At 43.7% G+C, this 21872-nt stretch overlaps 1 protein-coding gene across 16 annotated transcripts in view; it reads left to right on the forward strand.

The window, feature by feature from the left end:
- Positions 1–21872, forward strand: part of nrxn2b (neurexin 2b) — a 795015-nt gene that overhangs the window by 529157 nt on the left and 243986 nt on the right. Inside the window, exon 1 of one of the 16 annotated variants that reach the window (XM_074624811.1) lies at positions 7853–9678. The exons of 14 other annotated variants lie outside the window; for them this stretch is intronic. In XM_074624811.1, coding sequence (XP_074480912.1) covers positions 9345–9678 — 334 coding nt within the window. In that variant the 5' untranslated portion in view covers positions 7853–9344. Of the gene's footprint in view, positions 1–7852; positions 9679–21872 lie in introns of those variants that run through there. One more of the 16 variants, XM_074624810.1, reaches the window with a different exon arrangement.

Here is a 21872-nt window from a genome sequence, read left to right on the forward strand (position 1 = left end):
TAAGATTAGATTCGTCCTCACATTATATTTTACATTATTTCATAAGCACAAATTACTTATTCATGATCACGAATAAAGCAATTTGAGGGCATGAATTACTGACGAACTGCAAATTTAAAAAAAAGCCCCCCTGACACCGCCGGGGCTCTGCAGAGATCTATACAAAAAGTGACCAGGATGCTTGTTTGGAGCATCGACCACGGCCTCGCCCCCTGGCTGAACCGAGCTTCATCTGTCCCCGTGTTGTCAAGACGGTAAATTATTTTAACTGTACGGGTGAGGAAAAAGAAGCCTGAAGGGCGAGCCATACCTGTGCTGTTTAAATATTCAACACCCCAACACCGCTGATATACATCACATCTTTGTAATTACCAAACACCCAATTAACTAGGACAGGGAGAGCTAACGTAAGATTGGCAGACAGTGTCATTCTGCGTATCATCGTTAATGGAATCTCAGAGAAAATGGCTTTTGTGGCGATGAAGAAGGGAGGAAGAGGGGGGAGAGAGGAGTAAGTGATTTATATTACTTCCTCATCTCCTTGCTGTCTCCCCTCTCTCTGTGAGGATATATCATTTCACATGATTAAGATGTGTGCAACCTACTCCTTCAGCCAAGCGAAACAGGAGACACCCCCCTCTTGCTAGTTATCTTCCCTCTCCTCCACCTAGCTGAGCTTTCTTCACGCACATCTCCCTTTAATCCCTCCCCTCTAATTACTAAACTCACTGGCTTCTTTCCTGTTTGTCTTTCATCCTGATCACCTCTTCTTTTTCTCATCCAAGCCTTCCTCCTTAAATTCCTCCTGCATGCAAGCCGTTCATTATCCCTCTCAGCTCCTGTAGCCCTGGTATCATTATACACCATTAAGACGCGTTCATTTAACTAGATGCTCATAGTTTTTCAAAGCTGGTGAAGCCACAATGCTATTAGTGGATTCTTTTGTCCATAACGCTGTACTCCAATGCGCCCATCAGCCCTGTATGGCTTAATATTTTGCTTTCATTCGCACTCTTTTGTGGCTTACTTTGAAGCCATTGTTGGGTAAATGCATGCATCTGATTACCGGCAGGATAATTGATGCTGGGTCGGTGGAAGACCGATAGATTTTAATTACTAAACCTCTCTCAGAGCAGCGTATTAAAGTAAGTAAATAAACCATATGAATCACATTACAAGCCACAATCAGGCTGCTGGCTACTGTCTTTGTCTGCTCTATACATACATCCACTTAAAATGACATGAACAACATACAGCAGTGATTCTCAAAGTGGAGTCTGTGGCACTCTGTCAGGGGATCCGCAAAATAGTTTTCTATAGATTATGAAATAGTGCCGTATCATTAAAAAGTCCATATCTACAAATGGGGACCGTTTGCGCCAATAAAACAAGCATATTGTGTCCATTACTACCACCCACGTTAGCTGTAGGCCAATAGAGTGCTCCTGGGATGACGTGTTTTTGTAGGCCCACCATGAAGTTAGCATCTCCCTGGGTTCCCTCCACTAAAAGCCAATGGGATGTTTCCATTGGGTTTTGGATTTTTGCAGAAAATAAGCTCTGTGGCAAACAAACGTTTATGACACTTCACAAATAAACACCACTTTTATCATTTTTGAAGTGTGAATGCAGTCGCCAGAAGTAAAAAGCTAACGTTAAATGAACTACATCGCGGTCGCATTGGCGCGAGTGACAAGGCTGTAAAGGAGGACGAGTCGGCGTGATGACGTTTAGTTGTTGCATTTAGCCACTTGTTAGCAACTGCCTTTTTTAAGACACATAAAGGCTTAGTGGGGTATTAACTGATGTATTTTATGTTATAGAACAAAACGTTGAAATCTCTTTAACCAAAGACCTTATTTCAGGCATCTAACTAAAAACCCATTGTCTTCCAGATGAGGGAACCAGAAGTGCTAAAATGCTAACCCATTTCCGGGTTTTAGGACTCATTCGATATGTGACAAATCACGTCAGTCTGTAATGAATCAGTCACTCTACTCGGGGCGCAACGAACCGTTCCTGCTGCTGCTTAGCGACGGGAGACTAAAATGCGTCATGTGTCTTCAGGTGCTAGCAGCGAAGCCATGAGTCCAGCCAAGCTAAAGCGACATCTGATATATAGGGGCAAAACAAAGGCAAAACAAAGTGGTGTTAACATGATTCAAATTGAAATATGTTTCTTTTTATCACTATCAAACAGGTCTGCAGGTTGAAAAGTTTAAAAATACAAATAGTTACAATGGCATCTAAGAGTACAAATGGTTGTAAGCATTATGCTTTACCGGTGTTACGATTATGAGGAGTCCTTGGAAAATGTTCTCCCCAAAAAGTTTGAGAACCCCTGATGTGCATTGTATGTTACCAGAAAAGACAACTGCCTCCCGTTGTTCAAATGCTTAAAAATATCTATTTGTACATCTTCTTTGACAAGCAACCTCTTGAGGTCTTGTACTCTCTTAAAAGCAAAAGAAGCGGGATGTCAGCACTGTACCACAACATCTCTTAGGTTGCAGTGCGGTTGTGTCAAAGTCAGACGCCTCGCACACAACCGCCGACCACAGTTTGCACCGTAACCACGATCTTTCCCTAACCTTAGAAATTGCTCATATTCATCATTTTTGTGAGGGTTATGTGGGCCATTTTGAAAAGCAGCAATGTCATTCTGACGATAGCGGCGCCTCATCAGAAAATGCTCAAATGGGTCATATTGGAAGGTCATTACAAGCAACCTATTTTGTCATTTAGGTACGAGGGCTTCTTCTTTTTATTTGCTTTGCACGATGTTCACCTCTTACCATTTTGAAAGTACGCTCTCGGGAAAACTTTGAGCAATAACATCTCCAAGAAGTGGATGGCCCTTTTGCCTGGATGGGGTGGGTGTCTCAATTTTGGCACTTATGCAACTGTATATTTCTGCTGTTAAATGAGTTTCTCTCTCTTCAGAAATCAAACTATCTGAAGATTGTAAATTGATTAGGCATGTTTGTACTTCCACAAAAGGCTTTGAAGTATTTTTGAATAGCCAGCCTGGTAAATGGCTGTTCCACAACGTTAAAGCCAAACCACTGTATTCCATACAAACAAGGTTATTTCCCTGTGTGCAGTATCCAGCAGTGCTCTTATATAAGCGTCCAACAGTGCACTTACATAAGCGGCTAACATCGGGGGCTCAGTGCGGGAGAAAGCTACTGAATAGCACAAACAGGAGACGGGAGTTAAAAATTGATGACTTGCTTTTTGTGTTTCGCCTCCCCCGCTGCGTGAGCATTCAGAGATTCAGCTTGTCCTAGTTTCCTGACCTCACCCAACGGGAAAAAAAAATCCAAGTCTTTCCTCTACTACTTTTTTTTTTGGGGTGTCATGTGAATAACAGCTGGCACCCTTTATATAGATCTCTACATTAAGGTACATATAGCCACACTGACTCTTTTCCACTCTGTATTTTGTCATCTTTGCTTCTCAACATCATTAACATAATGAGGTGTATTATGGCAGGAAAGTTTCTTCAGGATTAGACTGTAGACAGGAAGCTTTCATCCCACATCTGTCAGTAAACTAATCCCACTTCCTCCATCTATGACCTCACTTCCTCTGAGTGATGTTGGAGTTTGTAGCTTAGATTGTATATTAGAAGTGGACGTAGTCACTGTGACATCACCCCTTGGTTTGTGGACTATGGTTTTGAAGCCTTGAATTCAGCATTTTGGCCGCCGCCTTCTTGGTTTCTTGCAACCAGAACAGTGCTAATTTTGGCAACTATTTTCGATTTATTTTTAGTTTTAAAACGAAAATATGTATTAATTTGTCATTTTTATCCTTCATAGTCTTAGTCTAGCTTTAGTCGACGACAATTCAAAACATTTAAGTCCAGTTTTAGTCACTGAAAAGTAATTTGTTTTTAGTACAAATATTCCTCTCTCTTAATTTTGCCAGCTATTTTTTTATTTAATCATAGTCCTTTTAAATCATCAGATTATATTGAACATTTCTGTCATTTTAGTCAAATTTACTTCACATAAAAACAACATATAACATCATAGTTTTCGTTTACGAAATTAACACTCAACCAGAAGTGATACAAGAGGGTGGCGCTCAGTACAATCGAAAGCTGAATAAGACATTTTGAAGCAACCAAAAAGGTTATAATTAACTTTCATAGACTGAAAACACACTGTGAAAGAGTTAAAGACGAAAACACGGACAACGCCATGGTGGCGACCTGTCGATCGCAAGTTAGCCTCGCCCTAAAGCATCCCCTGCTTTATGGTCTATTTGACTCTAAATAGGACCATAATTTACTAAATGAACATCATGCTGTATTGAAGAAGACTTGAAACTAGTGATTGAGACCATAAACTCATGTTTACAATGTTCAAAGGCTCATTTTCTCATAGACTTCTATACAATCAGACTTCTTTTTGCAACTAGAAGAGTCGCCCCCTGCTGGCTGTTAGAGAGAATGCAAGTTTAAGGCACTTCCTCATTGGCTTCACTTCTCAGAACCGGAGGTTGCCGCTTGGTTTTGTAGTTTCATGGGGGAATATTTGTTGGCTACGCTTTTCACTACTGGGACACGGGTGTTGCATCACACACTAGTAGCACTGACATGACGTTTGTGTGTGTGCGTGTAGTTTAATTAGCATTTGTGCATGTGTGTCTGGAGTGATTGTTCGCCCGTGTGTATTTGTGCGCTCTGTATTCCTTGTTTCTCTTGTGCCGGAGGGGAGCGCAGCAGCAGGTGCTGGCAGTCCTCTGTGTCTTTCATCATAATGAGTTCCCAGTCCACACACTGTCCTCTAAAGGAAACAGTGTTAGTGGCACATTTTGTATACAGTTCGAAGTATATTTGGAGATAAACAGCAATTGCCAAAATCGTTTGTTTCAATATGAATAATACAATTCTACTTTTTTTCTTGTTTTATTTGCTCCTCTTTTCATATGTTTTCTTATTTTTCCCTTTCTATTTTGTAAAATTCATATGCTTCTTTGTGATTGTTTTCTCTAATGGCAAATATAGTTGAATATGCCAGTATGATTGCATTCAAAAATAGCTTTGCTCCCCAATCAAATCAACCTAATCAAGACGTCAAGGCTAAGACAGATGTGAAACTGTTTGGAAAGATATAGGTGGTTTATATATATGGAAGTGATTAGATTAACTCAGCTTAAAGAGGACCTATCATGCTCATTTTCAGGTTCATACTTGTATTTTGGGTTTCTACTAGAACATGTTTACATACTTTAAAGTTCATTAAACGCTTTATTTTTTTCACACCAGCTGTCCTGAAGCACTTCTTTTCATCCATTTGTCTGAAATGCTCTGTTTTAGCCCCCCCAACCACCCACCCACCCCAAAACCCACAGTCTGCTCTGATTGGTCAGCTAGCCCTCTGTTGTGATTAGTCAACCGAACCAAACTCTTCGGACTCCGCTCCAGCTCCGCTCTAACTAGCTTTGTTTGAGGGCGTGCCATACTAGCCACTAGCGAGCTATTATGCAAATGTGTTACTTGGTGACATCACCACGTTACGGAAGAAAAGACGGGACTTCAAGGCAGTTCAAGAGCAGTGTTTCTGTGGGGGAGTGACTCACTTTGGAATGGACTTTGGGCTTTGTTTGCCAATAGGTCCTCTTTAAAGCTAGGGTATGCACTTATTTTAGAAGCATTTTCAAATGTTCTGGAAAAAAAAGAACATTACAGGATCCAAAGCCCATCCAATCCAAAAAGAAAATGCAATCCATTGGTGGTCAACTATTTGATGTACTGTGTGCAGCTGAAAACGAAAAAAAGAAAGTAAAAGAAGGACTGAGTGGACCAGAGCAACACATGCTGGGTTCGTACACAATAGGAGAAAAATATGCACTATATAATTAAGTTTATTTATATAGACTGAACAAATACCTCAGAAGACCATTTCTTACAGACCAAAGCACCGGAGGAGTGTGAAATGAAATAAAACCAACTCCTACCCACCATTACTATTAATTTAATAAATATGTGACATTTCAGACAGACAACCTTTATTATAATGTTTTGTTCATACGCCCATTATCTTGTCTGGCCAGAAATGTCAAATTCATCAGCTCTGCGGTAATGCTACCTTTGGAGCAGGTGTGTTCTTGAGTATATTGAGGGGGTTTATAATGTTTTATTTTAGTTCAGACTTTATTAAGAACCTGTTAGAAAGGTGTTGGTTGAACTCCGTGGGATTGTTTTAGGCCGTAATGTCTTGAAAGGGTTGTTGTATAGAGAGCTACATGATTGAGTCCTAAAACATGGAAATGAGTTGCATTTTAGCACTTCTGGTTCCCACATCTGGAAGTCAATTTGTTTTTAATTAGAAGGCTGAAATATATTCTGTGGTTAACACAAGAGATTTTAATATTTTGTCCTACGACATAAAATACATCAATAAATACCCGTCATCACGCCGACTCGTCCGCCTTTGCAGCCTCGTTGCGATTGCATTCACACTTCAAAAATCATAAAAGTGGTGTTTACTTGTGAAGATTATCTTGCTGAACAGAACGTGTAAGTATCATAAACGTATGTTTGTCACAGAGCTGATTTTCTGCAATAATCCAAAACCCAATGGAGAAATCCCACTGGCATTTTGTCGAGGGGAACCAGGGCGATGCTAACTTCCTTCCTACAAAAATACGTCATCCCTGGAGCACTCTATTGGAGCTCCTATCACTTTATCTACCATCTGTCCATGTAGTGTAATTAACAAGGTAAAGGCTAATTAAAGAATGACCTCTTCAGGTATACTTGCAAAGCATTTACTAAACAACTTAGATGTAAAGTTAAAGAGTATATATGCACAAGCTTTTGCATTTTGTTTTTCTTCGTCTACGTTCAGTCTTGGTGCAAGATGGAGACACATGTTCTGGTCACCCTGGGTGTCACATCTCCCTCACCCTGACAGCAGCAAGCACAGCATCTCTTGTCTCCCCTGGGATCTTCCCACCTGGCAGAGGCGCTTGTGTGTGTGTGAGTGTGAGTGTGTGTGTGAGAGTCAATGAGTAATAGTCTGGACTCTTTTCTCTCCATCAGTGCAGAATACCTGCACTGGCTTTTCCTGTTTTGGCCATTTTTCTTGTTTCTTGTCTCTTGCACTGAGCTCCTGTCCCAGCTGAGATCTCTATCGGCCCTGATTTATCTGATAAACAATCTCCCTCCATTTCTCTCTTTCTAGCTCTTTCCTTCTCTCTCTCTATCTCTATCTCTCCCATACTTCCTTCCCTCTTGCAATCAAATGTCTACATTACTCTGCGCGCTGCCGGCGTCTCTCTCCTCCTCATTATTTTTGCATCCCTATGTTTCTCCCACTCCTCTTACTGCCATGTTTTTCTCGGTGTGTCCCCACCTGTCAGTCTTTGTCTTTTTCTGTCCTGCCCACACTGCGTATCCCGTCCTCTTCTTTGACAAAAATAGCTGAAAATGAGCACATGGTGTGCGGGGGGGAGAAAATAAAAGTACAGAGGGGCCAAAAGTCAAAAGGAGGAGAGAAGAAGAAGAGGATTAAGAGATGAGAGGAAGGAAGTGCATGAAAAGACACATAGAGGGGAGATATTTCTTATTTAATATATCAGTTAGTGAATAATTCAGTTGGATGTCGGGAGCTCTGATATTTAGGCACCTACACAAGTGTGCCGTTGATTTACATACTCCAGAGGACGTGCTTCCTGGCAGCGTATTGAGAAACTGTAGCTCCTGCTTGTGTGTGTGCAAGCAATAAACCTAACATGCATGTGTGCTTCCCATCATTCTTGTGTGCGTGCTCTCCTCCTCCAATTCTCTCCACTCATTCCCCTCCCACTCTCTCTCTCTCTCTCTCTCTCACTCTCACTCTCTCGCTGCTCCAACCAGACACACAAACACTCTCTCTCTCTCTCTCTCTCTGTCTCTTGCTCTGCCCTATGTATCATAGTCACCGTCTGTGCATTCAAAGGATCCGAGTGTGTCCACCTTTCCCTTTCGGCTCTATTTCTGCCCCTGACTCGTCGCTTTTCGCCCTGCCCGGCGCAGAGCCATGCGCGCGTGCCTTCGGGGGGGGTGGCTGACTTGATCGGAGGAAAAAAAGGAGAAGGGGAGAACTGTGCGGGCAGGAAGGATGCGCTCGTTGCTGCAGCTTCTGATTCAATTAGCATGAATTTCACAGCAGAGGCAGCAGCGGCAGTAGCGGCAGCAGCAGCATCGTCAGACTCTCTCCGCAAGCCAGCAGCAGCGCCCCGTGTCGGAGCCCCATCGAGAGGACCAGCGGCTGCTTCTCATCTGCCTCCCACCCCGGGAAGCGGTGTTTGAAGGGGAAACGGAATCGTATTATCAAAGGGCAGAAGAGCGATCACAAGTAGGACGGAGCTTGGTCGCAAGTCTAAGGCTTGGAGGATTCTTGAACTGGACATCAACCACTCTGATGCTGGTTCAGAGCTTCGGTGTAATCCTGTTAAAGGTGTCTTCTTGATGCCGTTCTTCATCCCATGACCCATATTGATTTATTTTGGCAGAAAAAAGAGGAGAGGGAATTCAGCACCGCCACACTTGGAAATAGCCGACCGTTTCGTCCTCCCTTTTTTCTCCTTCGGTCCTGTATTCTATTTATTGGTCCATCCCTTGTTTTCCCGCTCTCGGCTGCAGACTGAACGGGTTCGGAGCACCTTCAGGGATTCAATGCCCTGAAATAGGATTTGGCTGCTCCTTCATCTCAGCACCCTTTGCTTCTTCGCCTCTCCCTTTTGCACCCTGCTTTTACTCCTATGTCTTTTTCTATCTTACCGCTCTCCGTTTAAGTTGTCAACAAAGAAAAAAGCTTCCGAAGGGATGTCGGGAGTCTTTTTGTTCGCGATGGAGGATTGGCTTATGGGAGGAGAAGCCCTCTGAAGATCTCCCCCAAGGCGAAGGAAACCCTGTCGAACAATTAACTCAAAGAGCTGTACACAAGATATTTTTCAAGGAGCTAAGATGGAGTCTTGTGTTAACTAAATCGGTGCTGCTAAGCTGTGGTTATTTGTTCTCGGGTGCAGAGGAAGTTGCCCGTTAGACAAAAGAGGTTAAGTTTTCTACGTAAGGTTTGATTGTTTGAGGAGAGGCGTGGGAGTTGTTTTTGTTCTCAAGGATCCAGTCAGAAGCTTTCGGATATCGACACTAGACTGTTGGAGGATTTTTGGGGTCTTTCTTTTCGGGAAGGATTTTGTATTTTTTTTTTTTTTTCCAATCATTTTTGGGATTTTCAAAGGATCTTTTTTTTTCTTTCTTGGCTTTTTAAAAAAAAAAAAATCTGTATTTTCCTTTCCTCCCCGGGCTGGAAAGCAGGGGATCATGGGCCCCGGATTCATTTGAGATGATCACTTCCTGTTTGTGTCGTTTGAGGGGGAGGGGCCTTCTGTTACGTTCAGGCCCCGCCCCCATGGAGCAGGAGGTGGAAGTGGAGGTGGACGAAGGGTTGCTACTGGTACCCAGGCCGGCGGTGGCGTCGCCAGTTGTGTGGGCCAGTCCAGCCTTCCTGTTCAGGCTGGTGCTCTCTCTGGCGCTGCTGGTGTTCCCCTGCCCGGCCGTGGCAGCCCGCGTTTCCTCCTCCCTCAGTACCACCCACCACGTCCACCACTTCCACAACAAGCATGGTACTGTGCCCATTGCCATCAACCGGATGCCCTTTCTTACACGTGGGGGCCATGGTAAGATCATCTCTTTTCTTCTGGATTGATTGAAGTACAGTTGACTTAAGAGGAATGACATGGGTCAATGGGAGTTCATTTTCTTCAAGAGGGTTGATTTGTGGTGGCAATGAGCTCTAAGTTGAGTACTTAAGCCCAGGCAATTGGTTCATCCATCTATTGATCTCTATCATCTCTGGAAAGACTGAGAGGAGCCAGGCCTGGGCGACCAACCTCACCGCCTCAGCTCCCCGTAGGCCAGTGTCTTGATTCATGCCCCTGAATTGGCGGACGATGTTACCAGAGGCTGTTCCCTTCTGGGCTTTTTTGCAGCACATCCCCAGCCAGCTGAGTCCTGCTACTTGCCTTTCAAGCTCAGCAGCCATCTTGGGTCTACTGATGTATTGAACTGTGGCCAATTTAAATTCATGTAATCCCCACCCGTAGTAATTGTTGACGCATGATGGCAGCCACTAAAAAAAAGAGAGAGTGGCCTTACCTGGTTGCTGAGATGCTAAATCTCACATGCCTGTCATGGTACATTGTGTGCTCTGGGAAAATCCATTGATAATTGCCTGCGCACTACTTAATTTGTCCTACTTTCTACAGTATATGTCTTTGGCTCAGTGCTCTGTGGTGCATCAGTTGCTGCGCTGTTCTTAGCCTAAGCTGTCAGGGACAAGGCAGAGTCTCACTCTGATGATTCCTTTGATGTTCCCCAACCCAAGCTTTTTCCACTGCAATTTCTCTTCTCTCCTTTCTCTCTGTGTTCGTTCCCTTTGCTTCTTTTCAACACATACCTTACTTTGACAGGAGACGTTAATAGCATTTAGTCAATAGCATTTATTGATTCCTCAGCATGTTCATGCTCATGTTGTTCCATTTGCATCCACTTAGTGTTTCTCCAACAGGCACTACTTCTGTTTGTCTGTCTCTCTCTACCTCCTCCCTCTCTCTCTCTCTCTCTCTCTCTCGCCTCACTATACCTATAATCAGTATCAATCAATTCGGTGTCAGACGGGCAGACGAGCCTCACGTAGCCCTTTTGCGGTCGATTGGCTGTGGTAAGCCTCCACAGACGTCGTCGGCTCGCAAACCTCGTCCCCGGGTGCTCAGTACTGCATTGGATTTATGGCCGTCCATATTCTCCTCCCCAGCCCACAGCTGCATGCGCACAAGTCCTCACAGTCGGAAGTGTGACTGAGCACACAGATGAGGGCTAACCTGTGTCATAGAGATACGCAGGGATGTTCTCACCGTCTTGTCAATGAGGAAGAGATGACCTAACCTTTTTTTGTAGTGTTCTTTGGGGGGGTTTAAAGGTTCACTCAGCCTCTTGAATTGATTTGTGTTTTGATTCTGAGGTCATATTTTAGTTGTTGATTTTCTTTGATTCTGTTGTTCATCTTCAGAGACAATCGACCTTTATAGTTTTATCATGTTGGACTTGATCAATTAAATCACCAGATTGTGAAACAATCCAATTAAATAGCCTGTTTAATACCAACAATAATGCCAATTAACAATGGCAAATGTTCTTTTAGCTCCAGTTTATACATAGCCCATAGATTTAAAATGAACATACATGACTAGTTAAGTACAGTAGAAACATAAATTGCACTGCCTTACTATATGAGTGGAGATGAAATGTGTTTAATTTGTGTTTTGAAACGCTGTCATGGCAAACTGACTGTATAAAACACACAAGTTAGAGTGAAGATATGACATCATATGAAACTAGAAAACCTAATGAATCCATCGGTACCCACCGTGTTATACCAGCTTGTTGCAAAGGAGGCTAAATAACGCTCTAAACTTACGTTTAATTTTGGCGAGTTAAAACTGGCATGGCCATTTTCAAAGGGGTCCCTTGACCTCTGACCTCAACATATGTGAATGTAAATGGGTTCTATGGGTAACCACGACTCTCCCCTTTACAGACACGCCACTTTATGATAATCACATGCAGTTTGGGGCAAGTCATAGTCAAGTCAGCACATTGACACACTGACAGCTGTTGTTGCCTGTTGGGCTGCAGTTTGCCATGTTATGATTTGAGCATATCTTTGTATGCTAAATGCAGTACCTGTGAGGGTTTCTGGACAATATCTGTCATTGTTTTGTGTTGGTATTTGATTTCCAATAATACATATATACATACATTTGCATAAAGCAAGCATTTTATTTCGCTAAAAGATGAGTTTGTTGTCAGTTTGGGTTTGATTGCAGCTGAAAGAATAGCCTGCATCGGCCCTGTTTTTAAATTCCATAGGGATGTTTATGTGTGCTGCTAAGTGGTGTTCATTTACTCAAACCAAACTGTTTCCCATACTGTTGACCGTAGGGAAGCAGGAGGATATTTGGTGTTCTCTGCACTTTAAATTGTGTCTGAAAAACCTTCAATAAGAACAACTCAATTCAGCTCATTAGCCTCTTTCTCATCTGGCTGTTGTTACTACATCTGGGGAGCTTTGCGTCTCACACTACTTCCTCAGTGTTGTCACACAGCAATCATCAGTTCCAATCTCCGTCTGAAACAAAATAATTTTTTCACATAACTTGTTCATTAACAGTATTCCCATCCCAGCGTACATGTTATTTTAAAGTAAACTCTTAACAGCACATGCTTGCACATCAGAGAGAAACACTGAGTAACAGCACAAAGGCAGTTTTTATCTTCTAAAATGGCAGCGTGAACTAGTGTCTTCTCACTGCTGTTTCTATTTTTATTTTTTTTATTTTCCTGCCTTCTCTTCCGCCTAGCTTGGATAATTGGATTGCACCTCTCACATCTTGAGTTGCTAAGCTATTTAAATTGACATAATTAACATAAAAATGTTCTCTGGCTCTCTCTGCGGATTTATGGCTGTCAGAAGATATTGGCCTGCAAAAGAGAAATGGTGTGCTTGCCCTGTGAAAATGGAAAGGCTACATTTCCATAACAAACTTAGAGCTCAAGCTCAGGCGCGGGACGTCACCCGGCGCTCTACAGCACTGCCCGTCAGGTTTTCGGTGTTTGTGCTCACATGCTGCAGTCTGACAATCATAAAGAAGTATATGTTGAGAGGGAAAGCAGCGAAGCAAAAGCAAGATGGAGAAGTTATCTGGTTGGTTGGTTGGCTGTATTTGCTGTTCTTTTTCTTCCCTTGGCAGTATGCTGTAGCAGTTACTAATGTACGCCTACACAGCAAACACTGCTGTTTCTCATTCGGCTTGTGTTGTTTTTAGCAGCACACTTCCAGCATTTTCATTATCTACTATAAGACAGCACACGCACATTGGAACGCTGCTCTTGTGTGGGGAGTCAATTTCAATCGCCATCATAAATACTTCCATTACAGCCTGGCATATCAAGTCCTTGTCTGAAATACCAGCTCTCCATGTATTGTCAACCAAGTGGCACAGCTTATTACCAACACTAATACCCCACTCAGTGATAAGAGCCCACTTGCTTCGGAGCCTTTTTTCCGTAGACAGTTTCTCAACTGGGTGTCACTGTCACAACACTGTAGTGGAGCCTTTGCCACCACAGACACGCATATATACACACACTACCACCGCTTTGGTCAGCCCTCCACCTGCCGCAGCACAGTATGCAAAGCAAGCCCTGCTGTCTGCTGGGAAGGAAGGCACCTAGCATCCATTAAGCTGTCATTGTGGCCCTGAACCCAACTCTGGATTTTAGCATATCAGATCTAATGGTACATGTCCACAGGGGTGTTTTTTTATCGTGGGGGATTGCCTCGCTTCCCAGCATTGGACGCTTGATGGGCCGCCACTAGACACAAGGCACCCGATTGGACGAACACTTTCCCTCATGGGCTGCTGCTCCCGTGGATGTATTGAGAGAACTGGATACAGCGTTGGAGTTGCTGTGTGGCGCGTGATGCCAAAATGGCTCGACTTCCGACTGGAAAAGTACCCGGATCTTTTGGCGATCTTCCGCATCCATTGGGCCCAAGGAGCGGGCGCAGTAGCGTCCGCTCAGTCACAGCCGTCACGGCTTGCTAACTCCGCCTCCCAGCCCTCGCTCCAGACTCTGTCTGGTTCTCATTCACACGAACGGAGGAAGGGAAATAATGCATACACTCGGATATTAGTGCATTTTACAATTTTTAGGACCCTAATGATTTAAATAAGGGCTCAAGTGTTCATACTGGGATGTGGATTCATCTAAAAAAAAAATTATCCGTTGAGTTACAGACGTCTCTTTTCCCGATGTAAGTCTATGGGAAACAGTATTTTTGGCATCACGTGATGGACACGGAAGTCGTAGTACCGCCGTTTGACCACTATGAAAATTAGGATCAACTACCGGCGCTCCTCCTGGGGGCTTGGCTGCTACCAGCTTTCAAACAGGAACTACCATGGCCGCTCGTTTGCAAACTTTCTTCTCTTATATCTCGAAAATAGTTCACCGAAATGTGTTTCTGAAAACATTTTACGTGAGAAATAATCTGCAGTTGCTAAATCTGTCTTTATTTTTGATTGGCAACGGTTAGTTTAAAAGTCTCTGGGGAGTTTCTAGAGGCGGCGAGTCACGCCGGCTGAACGCCCCTGATTTGCATAAAGTAGTCTAGACCTCAACGTGACGCCCCGTCTCTCGAACCGCGCCGCCACGCCGCCAGAATGCATTGCACAGCTGCTTACAGAGGCTGTGGACATGTACTGTACCGTAAGAGATTCAAGGCTCGGGTCTTATCTGCTGCTCCCTTCCCACAATATCATTACTGTGCTACATCTGTCTGGATGAGCTCCTGCTGGGCTGTGCTGCAGCTCTGGCACACACCCACCCACGTATCAATACACACATGCAGCACAGCAGATTTAATGATTTCAACACCAAGACATATTTTTTGTTGTATTATGCCTCATATGATAATTATATGGGTCTAGCTGGTGTGTAGGTGGAACCATCTTGGATGAGTTCTTGTCACAAGGCGGATTCTTTATGCTCTGTGCACACATCCCCGTCCACGTCTTGTAAAGGGATCGGTAACCAATAGGAGGCAAAGCTCGGGACCCACCGTTTGCCACTGATTAACGATCTCCATTGTTGCCATCACCCGCTGTGATGGATGAAGAGCTGCCCGATTTAAAGGGCCCTTTCTGTCAGTCCGAGACAGCGACCAATTGCAGCCTTCTATATGTAAAGTAGTTCATTACTGTCTATTCAGATGCAGCAAAGTCTCACCAACATGGCTCTGATTACAGCTAATTGGAGAGTCTTGACCACTGAACTGTGGCATTTCACTGGGCTGTCTGCCCCGCTGATAAGTGACCCCCTTCACACAAACATGCTTCTCAGCTAGCCTCGCATTGGCTTCTCCTTTAGATCCATGGGGAATTTAAATGGTTTGCAAAGTATGACACTCCTCTATGAGCCTGTACTCCATTATGCTAGAAGTGTTGTATTAAGAGCTGTTAATCAATTAACATATTTAATCACGATTAATCGCATGATTCTCCATGATTAATCACGATTAATGCACATTTTTTATCTGTTCAAAATGCACCTTAAAGGGAGATTTGTCAAGTATTTAATACTCTTATCAACATGGGAGTTGGCAAATATGCTGCTTTATGCAAATGTATGTATATATTTATTATTTGAAATCAGTTAACAACACAAAATAGTGACAAATATTGTCCAGAAACCCTCACAGGTACTGCATTTAGCATAAAACAATATGCTCAAATCATAACATGGCAAACTCAGTCAGTGTGTCAGTGTACTGACTTGACTATGACTTGCCCCAAACTGCATGTGATTATCATAAAGTAAGCATGTCTGTAAAGGGGAGACTCGTGGGTACCCATAGAACTCATTTACATTCACATATCTTGAGGTCAGAGGTCAAAGGACCCCTTTGAAAACAGCCATGCCAGTTTTTCCTCGCCAAAATTTAGCGCAATTTTGGAGCTTTATTTCGTTTCCTTGGTGATGAGCTAGTATGAGATGGTTGATACCGATGACTTCCTTAGATTTTCTAGTTTCATATGATCACTCTAGCTTTAAAACTGAGTGCGCTACAACCTCTGGAAGATCGATTGCATTAATGTGTTAAAGTATTTAATGGTGTTGAAATCACTTTAACTGCCCTAATTTAAACTACTTCCTATGTTTCCTTATAAGATCTTTACAGTATGTGCATGAATACATTAGCACTGCAATTAGAGGGGAATAGCACTGAGGTGTGAACTGCCTACATCATTCCAAATATAAACCAATAAGCTTTGCCCGGGGCTTGTTTATATGTGTGATCATCACTGTTTCGCACCAGTGGCGCGGCAGCGGCGTTTGTTGGTGTGTCTGGCTTCATCCGTCGCTCATTCATCAACACATCTGCGCTCAACGTGCAAACACACACCTATGCGTACGCTTCATGACCCTGGATCGGAGACCGAGAGAAAGAGGTGTTTGCCACGCGAGGTAATCCATACCTGAACACCCCACTGCATAGGGCTGAAGGGATTAAAAAGCTAATTTTGATTCAGGCTGTCTTTGATGATTTAGATGGAGAGCTTCCAGGAGATTTCGCTGCTAGGTGGATCACTTTGTCCTTGGCAGTGGATGGAATATAACCACTGGGGGCTTCCAGGAGTGCATTTGCGTGTGTGTTTTTGCACGTTTAAGTGAATATTATAGAAATGCCCCCAAGGTTGAAACGTCTCCTGCGGTTGCTAAGGGCTACATTTCAAGAATCATCATCAGCACCGTTCACCTCTTGCCCTGCCCATCATAAATGGTCACCTAGGAAACCAAGGACAGACTCAACCCCAGGTGTGTGTTTGTGACAAACAGGCAGGAAATGGAGGGTTGACCTTGATTGCCTCAGACTATCAAATCATTTCAGATTCAGACAAGGCCATAATTACAGCTGCTCACACATCACCTGGGCCTTCTCTCAGCTTCACTTGGGATTCGTGTAGAGCTTCTGCGCATCACACAGAATGTTCAAACTTGCACCTCAAAGGAAAACACATCCGTTGTTTTTTTTCTTCAGCAACAGAAAAATAGACAATAATTGCTTTTGCTGAAGTAAAGCAGGCTGTACTGTTGTTGTGTTTCTCATATTTAAAATAAGAATTGCATCAACAGAATGAACAGAAATCTGAAAATACGGAGGGCTGCTTCACATAAATGTATTCATTGCATAAAAGTTCAATATGTGAATGCTGTGCTGTCAAAGTTAACATGATAATAACGCAGTAAAGCAAATACGATTTAACGCCACTAATTTCTTTAACGTATTAACACAACTTGCGATTTTTAAGACTGTAGTGGACTCAGTTTTAAAGCTAGCGTTGAAGATACTGGTATCATGTGAAACTAGAAAACCTAGGAGGCTAAATAACGCTCCAAACTTACGCTAAATTATGGCAATGAAAAACTGCCATGGCCATTTTCAAAGGAGTTCCTTGACCTCTGACCTCAAGATATGTCAATGAAAATGGGTTCTATGGGTACCCACGAGTCTCCCCTTTACAGACATGCCCACTTTATGATAATCACATGCAGTTTGGGGCAAGGAGAAGAGGTTGTGTTGCTCTGGCTCTATCTATTTGGTGTGGTGAGGAGGTTGTGTTGCTCTGGCTCTATCTATTTGGTGACGCAGGGAAGCTTGTCATTGTTTAGTGTTGTTAATTGATTTCCAATAATAAATATATACATACATTTGCGTATAGCAGCATATTTTTCCACTCCCATGTTGATTAGAGTATTAAATACTTGACAAATCTCCCTTTAATGTACATTTTGAACCGCTAAAAAATGTGCGATTAATTTGTGATGCAATGAAGTGCAGCTTTAAATGATGCCGAGAGTGTTTATCCACATTATAATTTCCTGTGAAATAACCTGCAACCACAATGGCCTTGACTCGTGGCTCGGGACTGTGTGTTGATGTTAATTACAGTGTTGCCATGGCGGCTGCATTGACCCCTCCTCTTTCGCTTGTCTTTGGTAATCATGGCAACCCACCTTGCTGTGTCCTTTACAGTAATTGGATAGATATTGTATATTCACAGACCTTTGACCTCGCTGTATAAATTCAATTCCCCGTTGTCATCTCTGGCATGGGTTTCTTTACCTTTTAAACTGGAGCATATAATTACCATAGCGATTAATTCCAGTGTCAGTGTTGCTCTGTTTTCTCTCTATTGTTTCCCCTACAGCCACTTCACCTTCAGTCTATATTATCTTCCAGACCGCATCATCATCTAAGTTGTTTTTTTTCCCCTACCTCCTGCTTCTTATGCATTGTCTCTTCCTTCGGAGACGTGATTTCTGCGTGCCCCGCTCCACTTCCTCCGGGGAGAACAGTTGCCGTGTTGTAGTCCTCTGTGCGCTGTTGTTTGCTTTGCTCGACAGCACATGCATACCGATGAGGTCAGCTGCCGCCTCCGCCCATCCATCCGCCCTATCCTGAACAACCACTACCCCTCCGAGCCCCGAGGTGTCCGACCACCGTCTTTGCTGAAAACCGCCCTGCGTGTGGCCCCCTCTCTCTTCTCAAGTCTTGTCCTTTTCTTTCACCAATGGCCTATATCGCCGGTTACTGTGCTAATGGCAAGCTGCTACGTTTGATAATCACCACTTTATCTCTTGGCTGCAGGAGGAGGTCAGGTGCAATGTGTGTGTTCATCTGTGTGTGTTGAGGAGGTGGGGTGGTGAGGGGTGGGAGCTGTTGAGCGCTTTCCTTTGAGAGTCAAGTCACAACCCTTCTCTTTCAGAGAACGCCATTAGTATTCATTATTCTCCCTCCACACCAAGTCGAAGGCGCACAACCACATGCACGGACACGCACATCGTGATGAGAAACCGAAAGGACGCCTCAGGTGTTCTGGCCAGTTAAGATAAGCTTGCTGGTTTGACATTTTTCTGTCCTGCCCCCACACCCCACCTCCACCCTCCCAACACCTTTTACACCTGAGCATTTGTGCAGCTGTGAAAGGGGATCTATAGAAGTGTGTGCCAGGCTACGCTCCTCCAAAGAGCTGCCAAGACGGAAAACGGAGCGAGTTTGTCGTCAGCTTCGCTTAGTCCGGAGATGTTTGATTGTCGAGCTCACCTTTGAGAGAGTTAGTTTAAACAGGTTTCTTTCTTTTTAAAGAACTTCTTTGTCTCCTGCTTGGCTTCAGGTCAGAGCATTGTTGAGATTCTGAAGTGTAATGCAGGAAAGTAGGCGTATCAAGCAGCTCTCAGCAGCATTTTGAATCCACATCCCCGTTGTCTGATACCACAAACACACTTCAGCAGCACCCTCAAAAGTTTATTAGTACGTGTTTGCTTACTTACTGGCACATGAGTGTCTCTTTGGTGGCTACCACGAGTATTTGTGCTCCTCTGACACCTCTAGGCCGAGGGCTGAAGTGGGCCCCGTGGGCTAATCGTCCTATTGTTTAGGTCGTAGTTGCTGCTCGCTGCAGAATGGCTCCGTCTGTTTGTTACTGAAATGGACAATCAACACACCAAACAGGCAGCCGGCCTGCTGTTCATGCAGAAAGAAGATGCAGCAAAACAGTTACCACTAATTCACCAAGGTTTTTCTCAAGAATTTATGTAGATGTTAACTAAACATGTAAGACTGCCAAAACTTAAATGGAAAATTGGAAATTACTATATTCATACGTCAATATGCCGGGTACACATGACACGAGAATCAAGCTGATTTTGAGCCCGTTCCCTCCTCCCGACAACGCTCAGCAAAGCCCTGATTGTTTAATGGTTCTATAGATTATCTATCCAGATATTTCAAATCGTGCATTTTAAAAATGTTCAGTATTTACGATCTGTGTGTGGGGAACCCCGAGGACAGCCGATGACGCAGTCATGTGTGAAAGAACGATAGCCAATTGAGAAACAAGCTGACTGAAGCAGAAGGACAGCCACTGCCGTCATGGCAACCGCGGCTAATGCATTAGCTAATGCAAAACGTGAAGCATAAAGTAGTAAGATGGAGCTCAGAAATTGAGGACCAACTTGTTGATTTGTGGCAACAACAGAAGTGTTTATTTAATGTGTCTCCATGACTTCATCCTTGAGATTCTCGCTTGTGATTTTGCGAGATTTAATTTTTTTTTTAGTCGGGACTCTTGTTGTTCATGAATGACTCTGTCAGTGTGTCGTGTGCTATTTTGGCCAAATCGTTGCTCTTGTAAAAGGGTGAAAATACTCAAAATATAGCTTACACTTAGTGACTTTTAGGTGTCTAAAATCTGTTTTGCTGCTGCCCCCATCTGCAGCAGTACGTTGCTTTGCTCCTGTACAGATACTCCAGTCTGTTTCTCCAAACTGTGGGCGTCCCGACCGTCATCTACTGTAGGTAATACACTGACTATGGATAAGTAGCTCATACAACCTCACTTCAAAAGATCCAAACTATCCCTGTAAGGGTGTGTCTGATTCCCCGTCCTTCTATTAGTATGTGATGGAGCCCAGTAAAACACGCTTGTGAAGGCAACATATAGCTTAGGGTAGTTTGACATCCACCGGTACATGGATCAACCTCTGCAGTCCTCCTACATTGCAGCTAGCTACCTCCTGAGCACATCTTCCCCTGCTTGCCAGTGAAATTGATTTGCCCTGTCTTGCTCTCACGTGTTTTGGCGAAATAAGGTGTCATACACAACCGCGGGGACCAGATAAACGCATTCAGCCCAACACAGCCATCCATAGTTTTTCTATTAAAAGGAAGGACGGAGTGAGGAGAGGGAAGATGGCACTCTGCCTGGCCGAGGTGTCGAGGATCCCTGCTCCGCCTCGGGTTTGATTAATGCCCCTCCGAAGCAGCAGAAAGCCATGCACCGATCCATATGTCGCAAACGAACGGCCGTGAATGGGAACGGCATTCAGGCTCGTATTATTTTGCAAGAATAGTGGTTCTGACAGAGAATGTTTATCTTGTGAATTATAAGTTGAAATGTGTCCTTATAAGGTAAATTCAACAGCAGCAAGTGCAGCTGAATCAGACTTTCTCTTGGGTTTCCACAATAAACTGTTTCCTCTTTGAGATTTAGCCGTCTGAAAATTAGTTAAAAGTTGTCATTTAGCTCAGGGGAGGTGACATGCTTACTCGCGAGTTGTGTGGCGGGGACGTTCTCTCATTCCCACCCACCTTCCCCCGCCACGGCACATGAAAGCACCGCGAGGCGCATCAGTGGGAGTGCATCACGACGCGGGCAACGCCTTGGCTTTGTAGATGGCAGAGACGAGGTGGGGGGGGGGCAGATCTTCAGAGGGGCGCGGTGATGTAAGCGCGCTTTAATTATTTAGCCGTCAGATATTAAAGCGGTGCGACATGGGTGCCCGCGCCAAGGATTGGAGTCTCCACTGGGAGTGCTTGCCATTAATAAACAAAGTGGCTTGTATTATGCATGCACTGATGCTTTGAAAAACCGCCACCTCTGCCGCTCTACCCCTCCAACCCGAAGGAGGTTTAGGAAGCAGAGGAAAACGCTTTCATCAGCTTTGCAACTACAGTATATGAATGCCCCCGTCCCACAGCTATTATCCCCCACATACAACCTCAGTGTTCACGGGGACGCTTCCAAATGAAGCTGTCCAGGAACGAACGGATCTGTGCAGAAAATGTAGTACATGGCAGTGCTGAGAGACAACTGAGTCTCTTTATTAGACACAGCTTGGGATAAAAGGATAGATAGATAGATAGATAGATAGATAGATAGATAGATAGATACATAGACGACATCATACTGTTAATGTACAATGCTCACTAGCATATTAATAAACCCTAATATCTACAGTGCTCATAATTAGATATTATACACTCACGTTCAGAAGTGGATCTCGTGCCATAAAAGCTTAATTGGCTGCAATCAAACGGCTGAGAGGACTATTCTACGGTATATTTCTGAATGGTCTTTCATACTTTTTAGGTTGTAAGAACGTCCTCTTTACAAAATAGATGTGAGTTTGTATGAAGGGTTTGTTTTTGGAGAACAAAACGCCGAACAGTGGTTCAACCAGACTGACAACTGAAAGGGGCTGAAAGAGACAAAAAACACCTCTGAGCAACAGAAGAAATCAATCAGTCATCGGTGAAAGGAACTGGAAGCTGAGCATCAAAAATGTGTTTCAGATTTAAAACAGTTTCAGTGTCAAGTGCGCAACAATGCAGCCGATAACGAGCTGGAATTAAAAGGCAACGTGTTGCTTTAGCAAAGATCTTCTCCATACTTTACAATAGAAA

Source organism: Sebastes fasciatus, chromosome 22 (genome assembly GCF_043250625.1).
Source record: "Sebastes fasciatus isolate fSebFas1 chromosome 22, fSebFas1.pri, whole genome shotgun sequence".
Taxonomy (NCBI): domain Eukaryota; kingdom Metazoa; phylum Chordata; class Actinopteri; order Perciformes; family Sebastidae; genus Sebastes; species Sebastes fasciatus.